This window comes from Natator depressus, chromosome 2 (assembly GCF_965152275.1).
Source record: "Natator depressus isolate rNatDep1 chromosome 2, rNatDep2.hap1, whole genome shotgun sequence".
In the NCBI taxonomy this organism is placed as follows: Eukaryota; Metazoa; Chordata; order Testudines; family Cheloniidae; genus Natator; species Natator depressus.
The window spans coordinates 1,703,308-1,711,900 of NC_134235.1; the positions used below are offsets into that span (position 1 = coordinate 1,703,308).

The window sequence follows — 8,593 nt, forward strand, 5'->3', positions numbered from 1 at the left end:
CCCCCAGCGCAAGGGGGGAACCCGCCCGAGGGGGCGCGGCGGGCCCGGGGCTCAGGCCGCCAGCGGCGCTCGCCCCAGAGACCGGCCCCAGGCCCGCCCCGCCCCGCTCCGCTCCGCTCCTGGGGCGGGGGGGCCGGCGGGGGGGGCGCTCGAGACACCAGGAGGGTCAGCGAGAGCGCACAGCCGTGACGCGCTGGACTCCCCGCGCGGGGCAGGCCGGGAGCGGCGGGGGGGCGGGTGGGGGGCTCGGCAGGGGGCGCGGGGCAGGCTGGGAGCTCGGCGCGGGGCAGGCCGGGAGCGGCGGAGGGGCGGGCAGGGGGCTCGGCGCGGGGCAGGCCGGGAGCGGCGGGGGGGCGGGCAGGGGGCGCGGCCGGGAGCGGCGGAGGGGCGGGTAGGGGGCGCGGCGCGGGGCAGGCCGGGAGCGGCGGGAAGCTCGGCAGGGGGCGCGGGGCAGGCTGGGAGCTCGGCGCGGGGCAGGCCGGGAGCGGCGGAGGGGCGGGTAGGGGGCGCGGCGCGGGGCAGGCCGGGAGCGGGCAGGGGGCGCGGCGCGGGGCAGGCCGGGAGGGGCGGGTAGGGGGCGCGGCGCGGGGCAGGCCGGGAGCGGGCAGGGGGCTCGGCGCGGGGCAGGCCGGGAGGGGCGGGTAGGGGGCGCGGCGCGGGGCAGGCCGGGAGCGGCGGAGGGGCGGGTAGGGGGCGCGGCGCGGGGCAGGCCGGGAGCGGCGGAGGGGCGGGTAGGGGGCGCGGCGCGGGGCAGGCCGGGAGCGGGCAGGGGGCTCGGCGCGGGGCAGGCCGGGAGCGGCGGAGGGGCAGGCCGGGAGCGGGCAGGGGGCTCGGCGCGGGGCAGGCCGGGAGGGGCGGGTAGGGGGCGCGGCGCGGGGCAGGCCGGGAGGGGCGGGTAGGGGGCGCGGCGCGGGGCAGGCCGGGAGCGGCGGAGGGGCGGGTAGGGGGCGCGGCGCGGGGCAGGCCGGGAGCGGGCGGGGGGCTCGGCGCGGGGCAGGCCGGGAGCGGCGGAGGGGCGGGTAGGGGGCGCGGCGCGGGGCAGGCCGGGAGCGGGCAGGGGGCTCGGCGCGGGGCAGGCCGGGAGCGGCGGAGGGGCAGGCCGGGAGCGGGCGGGGGGCTCGGCGCGGGGCAGGCCGGGAGCGGCGGAGGGGCGGGTAGGGGGCGCGGCGCGGGGCAGGCCGGGAGCGCGCCATGGCCGGCCTGGAGCTGCTGTCGGACGAGGGTTACCGCGTGGACGGGCGCCGGGCCGGGGAGCTGCGCAAGGTGCGCGCCCGCATGGGGGTGTTCGCGCAGGCCGACGGCTCCGCCTACCTCGAGCAGGGCAACACCAAGGCGCTGGCCGTGGTGTACGGGCCGCACGAGGTGAGGGGGCGGGGGAGTCCGGGCCCCCACTTCCCCCAGCCACGAGCCCCCCCCCCCCCCCGAGAACCCCGGAGTCCGGTCCCCAGCCACTAGCGCCCCCCCCCCCAAGAACCCAGGAGTCCGGTCCCCAGCCACGAGCCTCCCCTTTCCCCCTAGAGAACCCAGGAGTCCGGGTCCCCAGCCACTAGCCCCCACTTTCCCCCTAGAGAACCCAGGAGTCCGGTCCCCAGCCACGAGCCTCCCCTTTCCCCCTAGAGAACCCAGGAGTCCGGGTCCCCAGCCACGAGCCTCCCCTTTCCCCCTAGAGAACCCAGGAGTCCGGGTCCCCAGCCACGAGCCTCCCCTTTCCCCCTAGAGAACCCAGGAGTCCGGGTCCCCAGCCACGAGCCTCCCCTTTCCCCCTAGAGAACCCAGGAGTCTGGGTCCCCAGCCACGAGCCTCCCCTTTCCCCCTAGAGATCCCAGGAGTCTGGGTCCCCAGCCACGAGCCTCCCCTTTCCCCCTAGAGAACCCAGGAGTCTGGGTCCCCAGCCACGAGCCTCCCCTTTCCCCCTAGAGAACCCAGGAGTCCGGGTCCCTAGCTACTAGCCCCCACTTTCCCCCTAGAGAACCCAGGAGTCCGGTCCCCAGCCACGAGCCTTCCCTTTCCCCCTAGAGAACCCAGGAGTCCAGGTCCCCAGCCACTAGCCCCCACTTTCCCCCTAGAGAACCCAGGAGTCCGGTCCCCAGCCACTAGCGCCCCCCCCCCCCCATCCCAAGAACCCAGGAGTCCGGGTTCCCAGCCACTAGTTCCAACACCCTCTCGAGCCAGGATGGAACCCAGGAGTCCGGGTCCCCAGTCTCCTCAACCACTAGGTCCCGCTCCCCCCAGAGCTCGAGATAGATCCAGGAGTCCAGGCCTCCAGCCCTGCTCCCCCATCCGTTACCCCCACTCCTGACTGTGCCTCTGCACTGGCCATCTTGGCCCTGTGTCAGATGGAGGAGCTGGGCGTGGGGGAAGGCGAGCTATAGGATAAAACACCAAACAAGCCCACTTCCCTGGAGATGATCGGCTGTGGCTGGGACCCATCAGGGCTTTGTCCCTAGCAAGTTCACTGTGCACCTCAAGTCCCTAGTACTGGTGGGAGCGATCCCCTCTCACCCTGCTCCGCAGGCCTGTCCCCAGGGAAACGTGCCCTTGGTCCCTCTCCCGGCCCATAATGGGGGGTCGTCCATAACACCCAGTATTGCAAGCCCTATATTATGGGACAAGGTAACCTGTCCACCGAATCCCTCTGAGACTCCCCCAGACTGCAGGACCCTGCCCCCCCTCCCAGGGCACTGCAGCACCATGTGGCCTGCTAGCCCTGCCGTGTTACCCGTCTGTTGGCAGATGCGTGGCTCCCGCAGTAAGGCCCTGCATGACCGGGCGCTGGTGAACTGTCAGTACAGCATGGCTACCTTCAGCACAGGGGAGCGCAAGCGCCGGCCCCACGGTGACCGCAAGTCCAGTGAGATGACGCTGCACCTCAAGCAGACCTTCGAGGCAGCGATCCTCACCCAGCTATACCCCCGCTCCCAGATCGACATCTACGTGCAGGTAAGGGGTTTTCTAGCCTTGGCCCCCCAAGTCATGGGGCCTTTACACTGGTTAACTCAGCACCACCTGGCTCCTGTGGCCTGCAGCTCCTCACACAGCACTGGCAGCTTCCTGCCTCTCTGGTGTGGTGACCCCAGGGCGGTATGTCCCACCCCAGATGCCTGTAATAGGTCCCTGGAGCAGGTGGGAAGGGGGCTCAAACCTTGCCCATTGCTACAAGGGCCTTGGGCCCAGGGAGCATGTTGGGGAGTAGTATGGTGTGACCAAGGGGCACAAGGAACCGTCAGCTGAGCCATTGGGGCAGGGGGCGGTGACCTATGTGGGGGGCACTCGCCTGGCTGGGGCACTGGCTCGTGCACCAGTGTGAGGAGGGTTGTTTGTGTGGGGTTCAGGCTGGGATCAGCCACAGTGCATTCTGCTCACTGCCCTGCTAGTTCCACCGCCTGCTCAGACAGCAACACCAGGAGTTTGCACAGGGCTTGTACTGTGTCTTGAGCAGGTGACTGATCACCAAGGAGGGTTGTGGGCATGCAGGGTCTAGCTCTGAACTCCGTGGGGCCAGACACAGGTCCCTTGAGTGGGTGGGTGCAGCCTGCTCTGCCCTCTGTGCTAAGCACTGTGCCTCCCCAGATCCTGCAGGCAGACGGTGGGAATTACTGTGCCTGCGTGAATGCAGCCACGCTGGCCACCATCGACGCAGGCATCCCCATGCGAGACTACGTGTGCGCCAGCTCTGCCGGCTTCATCGAGGACACGCCGCTGGCCGACCTCAACTATGTGGAGGAGGCAGCCGGCGGGCCCCAGGTAGCCCTCGCTCTGCTGCCCAAGTCGGACCAGATTGCCCTGCTGGAGATGAACTCGCGGCTGCACGAGGACCACCTGGAGCAGGTCATCGAGGCTGCCAGCAAGGCCTGCAAGGACGTGTACGCCGTGCTGGACCAGGTGGTGCGTGACCACGTGCACGAGGTCACCACGCTGCTGGGGGAGTGAGCGCACAGGCATGTGTGCCTAGGACCAGCGCTGCATGTGACTGAGTGCATGGGGGCAGGGAGCACTGCCCTGGCCTCAGCAAGGGATCGGTCCAGCAGTGCCCATGCCAGCAATGTGCCCTTTCGTCCAGCAGCCTGGTTCCGTTACGCCCCAATGTCAACGTCGGTGCTGGGCCCAGGCTGAGCTCCTCTGCTGGTGGCAACATCACGTTGGTACATTTGAACGTCTTGCCAGTGTCTGCAAAACCTGGTGTCTCTCACTGGGTGACGGGCCCTGACTCTGCTACCTGTGTCTGTAGCCCTGGCTGCCTACACCCGGGCTTTGGGCCCACTCATTCTCCTAGGGGCCGCGGGCGCTGGGGCGTGCATCCCAGTAGTCAGCTGTCCCATGGCTCGGGGCAGGAGCTGCTCAGCCCCAGATATCAGGGGCAGTTCCTTTTTATAAAAACGCTCTAAATAAAACGTTGTTCTGGTGCAAATTGTATTTTGTATTTGCAAAGGGAGCCTGCCCCTCTGGCTGAGTGCAGGGCAAAGGGGAAACAGTGCTGGTGGGGATACATCAGAATTGAAGTCTTGCAGTTCCCAGGTGCTGGAGGAAGGACTGGCGCTCTGCGATATCAGTCTCCATTGTGCCAGGGTTCCTGCCTATGGCAGTTCCCAGGAGTAACCCTATGTGAGCCGGAGTCTGCTGTGAACCTCCCAGCCTAGGCATCCCCTCTGCTTGCTGCAGGCTGCTCCCGGCATTGGTATGGCGGCTCTGCAGTCCCTTGGCAGGGTCCTCAAACACCACAGGCAGTTGTGACCCCAGTGCCAGGAACTCCCTGCCTGCTGGCACCATGGCTCTCTGGCCTGCCAGGCTCCGTGCTGGTGAAGCTCCCAGTGCTTCTGGCTCAAGGGCAGTGGTCGGGTCTGGTCTGGGAAAGCCATTCCCAGCTGATGAGTAGCCCTTGCCTTGGGCTTTCCCAGCACCCGTCTGCCCAGAGGAGCTCAAATGCTTGATAGCCTGGTACATTCTGAGCCTCAGTGCCCCCCCCTCCCCCCAGCCATTGCACCTACACCCACCTGGGGTACAGTCAGTACATGGGCTGGGTTCTGAGCCCCTGGCAGAGCAGGTGGGGGAAGGTCCCATGGCTTTTGAGAGTGTTGGGGTCTTGTGAGGAGCCAGGAGCTTCCTGCTTTAACTCTTTGGTTCCCAAACATTACGGTTCAATGAGCACTGTGTTTGTTCTGTGGAATTTCCCTTTTTACAGAAACTCCCTGCCGCCTGGGAGTGCTCTGGGGTACGTACTCAGTGGCCCCACTGCACAAGCTGTGCCCCTTTATCTTCTGGGCATCTCGTGTTTGAGGAGATCGCGCTCGGCCTGCCGTATGGCCCACCTGCGTAAACACCACTCAGCTCCTTGGCACTAGACTAGAGCAAGGGCTCCCCAGGAAGGGGAAGGCCTCTGGTGCAATTGCACCTAACACCCTTGCAACTGGCACAGGGAGAGGGGTTGTGCGAGTGCCCTCCATGCTGACCTTAAAGGCACAGTCTGCCTTTGTGCTGCAGGATGAGCTGGGCATGCTGTGAGAGTAGTTTGTATTTAAAAGGAGGGGGGCATTAGTTTCTGCTTGAACTTTATGTTGTAAACTCAGGTCTCATGGGAGCTGGAAGCCTGTGGTGGCTGGAGAAGCAGTCTTGGTGCAAGGGGGAATACGGCAGCTTGTGAAGAAGGGATTTTGTTTAACACCAGATTTAGTAAACTGGGTTGGCCCAGCGTCCTGTCACCAACAGAGGCAGCACTGGCTGCGGCAGAGGCAGGGTAAGGAATGGGTTAAAACAGTGTTTTTGTTAACATGCATTTATCAGCAGCAGACAGCATCCAGCCAGACCCTCTTCAGGACCTGGCAGCCAGCAAACCAGCTGCAGGGAGGCGCTGTCCCCCCTGGCATGGGACACAATGATTTAACAGCAGTGCCTGGGGAACGCCTGACCAGGAGAAGAGCTCTGTGTGGCTCGAAAGCTTCTCTTCCACCAACAGCAGCTGGTCCGATACAAGAGAGATTGCCTCCCCGCCTTCTCTCATTGTGAGACCTCTCAGTTGATGGAATGATGACCAGGCTCCTGGCCCACGAGCCACCTGGCAAAGCCAGCCTGGAGCTGGTCTGCTTCAGCCTGTCTGTGGCCATAGAAGTCTGGGGTTCCTCTGGAGATGGCTGTTATGTGGTGCCAGGCAGAAGTGTCATGATCCCACACTGCAGCGTGAGCAGGATGGGCCCCTGCCTGGTTCCCTGCTCTTGGGCGTGGCAGCATTAGATACCTTTGAACGGGTTGCAGGGGTTCTGGTGTTTCCATCCCAGCACATCCTGGCCCCGTGCCCTGCAGGCAGGCGCCCCTCAGTACACTTCGGCTTTAGAACGTCTGAATGAATCGGTCCATGTCACTGAGTACATGGAACGAGCCTGAGCAAGACTTGCATGCTGGTGGGGTGAGCCCTGAGCTGCCCTGGCACAGGCTGGGCTGGCAGTGAGAGCCCCCCTCAGACTTTGGGCTTCCTGGGGAGGACTGGCTAGGGATCATGCCTTGAGGTGCTGTGGTCACCCAGGGACCATACCTTGTCCGTCCTCTGTCCTCCCCCGCAGTCACCCAGGGACCATTTGTCATCATCCACCCCTGCGCAGACACCCAGGGACCATACCTCGTCCCTCCCCCTTGCAGTCAGATACCAACCACACTTCCCTTCCGGTGGGGTCACCTCTCCACAGCATGGGAACCCTGGGCCCTGCATCTGAAGCTCCCCTTTGCTGGGATGGCTATAGAAAGCTCCAGGCCATGGGGACCTGAGCCTGCAGCCTCAGGCTGAGCAGTGTGTCATACCCTGGTGCTCCCTGTCCATCAGTCTGGACCCACCTCATGTTTCTGGCCTTAGCCTTAGAGCAGCAGCTTGGGGCAGGAGCTGTCTGTGTTCTGGGTTTGTCTAGCGCCTCCCACATTGGGGTCCGGGTCCATGATGGGGGCACCTGGCTGCTGCTTCAAAGCTTGTAATAATGATGGAGTGCCCAAGGTGTGTGGTGACCTGTGCGGCTAGACCTGCCCTGCCCCCGGCCTCTATCCTGGCTCGCGGGGGGGGGGGGGGGGGGAGGTGAAGTCTAGTGGTTACAGTTGGGGGGACAGGCTGGGAGCCAGGCTCGAGGAGGAGCGTGGGACTGGGAGCTGGGACTCCTGGGCAGGGCCAGATTAACCTTTTGTGGGCCCCCATGGGGGCAAAGGAGCATGGCGTGGGGAAGCCAGTCCCCAGAGCAAGGGGCCAGCCAGGGGCAATGGGGTATAGCATGGTGGGGCCAGCCCCACTCTGCCCAGCCCAGTGCAAGGACACTGTATACAAACCAGCAGTTGCCAGACGCACACTGGCCCACCCGGCCCTGTGCTGCCAGCCTGCCCCTTCCCCTCCGGGGTGGGCCCATGCCATGCCACACAGCCTCCGGCTCCCTGTGCCCAGCGTCCCCTGCAATTGCTATGCCCAGCAGCCCCCCCCCAGACCTTCCCCCAAGAGATCCCCCACTGGCCTGCAGACCTTCACACACCTCCAGAGACCTATTCCCTCACACCGTGCCCCCTGCCACACTCACCAGCCCTGCTGGAAGGTGATGGCGTCTGCCAGGCTGAGCTGGCAGCACGGCCGGTCCAGTGCCAGGGCGGGGAATCGCTCCAGCCTCTCAGGAGTGGCGCAACTAGCCAGGCCAGGGTCTGCCCCCACCCTGGCCAGACTCCCTCAGGACCCACTTGCCTGGAGATAAGGTGACCATACGTCCCCATTTGGCCAGGACAGTTCCCTTTTTAAGCTCTGTCCCGGCTATCCTGACTGATCATCTGGCAAGAGCAAACGAACAAATGCCCAGTTTACCACAAAAGTCTGGTGCGCCCCCCTAGTGGGGCATGGAGGAACATGGGGGGGGGGTGGCGACACGAGGTGTCAGGCAGCAGGGCTTGTGAGATCAGCCCCAGGTAGAATGGAGCTTGTGGGGGGTTCGGGGCCAGCCCCAGCCCCTGGCAGCGGTGTGGGGACCTGGGGCGAGGGAGGGATCAGCCCTGTCTTGACAGCGGCATGCAGGGCTCGGGGAGTGGTGGGGTCAGCCCCTGTCTTGGCAGCAGCATGCGGGGCTCGGGGAGTCGGGGGTCAGCCCCTGGCTGTGGCGTGGGGAGCTGTGGGGGAGGGGTCAGCCCCAGTGGCGGATTTAGAGTTAGTGGGGCCCTGTGCTCAGATTCATTGTTGGGGCCCCTCCTTGGGACCCAGCCAGAAAGAAGAACATTCTGTATCTCCCCCCTGCCCCCGTTTTTCATTCTTTTTTCCTTCATCCTCCTCCTATCAGTAATAACCAGTAAATAACAATAAAGGGAGGGACCTTGATTGTTCTTCTCGTCAAACTTATTTTTCCCATCTTTAAAAAAGGGAAGAAGGAGGACCCTGGGAACTACAGGCCAGTCAGCCTCACCTCAGTCCCTGGAAAAATCATGGAGCAGGTCCTCAAGGAATCAATTCTGAAGCACTTAAAGGAGAGGAAAGTGATCAGGAACAGTCAGCATGGATTCACCAAGGGAAAGTCGTGCCTGACTAATCTAATTGCCTTCTATGAGGAGATAACTGGCTCTGTGGATGAGGGGAAAGCAGTGGACGTGTTGTTCC

General features: G+C 64.7%; 1 protein-coding gene across 1 annotated transcript; it reads left to right on the plus strand.

Annotated features, from left to right (window-relative positions):
• Positions 1-1,162: 1,162 nt before the first annotated feature.
• Positions 1,163-4,402, plus strand: EXOSC4 (exosome component 4). Its single transcript, XM_074942908.1, has 3 exons — positions 1,163-1,362; positions 2,734-2,940; positions 3,571-4,402. Exons 1-3 carry the CDS (start codon positions 1,192-1,194, stop codon positions 3,928-3,930), a joined length of 738 nt encoding a protein of 245 aa, XP_074799009.1. The 5' UTR covers positions 1,163-1,191; the 3' UTR covers positions 3,931-4,402.
• The last annotated feature ends 4,191 nt before the right edge of the window (positions 4,403-8,593 follow it).

What these genes read in the sequence shown, in the direction of transcription:
- EXOSC4 (XM_074942908.1), top strand. Translation starts at nt 1,192, where the DNA reads ATGGCCGGCCTGGAGCTGCTGTCGGACGAGGGTTACCGCGTGGACGGG. An exon ending in TGGTGTACGGGCCGCACGAG is followed by an intron (nt 1,363 to 2,733) that starts GTGAGGGGGCGG and finishes GTCTGTTGGCAG; the next exon opens with ATGCGTGGCTCCCGCAGTAA. An exon ending in AGATCGACATCTACGTGCAG is followed by an intron (nt 2,941 to 3,570) that starts GTAAGGGGTTTT and finishes GTGCCTCCCCAG; the next exon opens with ATCCTGCAGGCAGACGGTGG.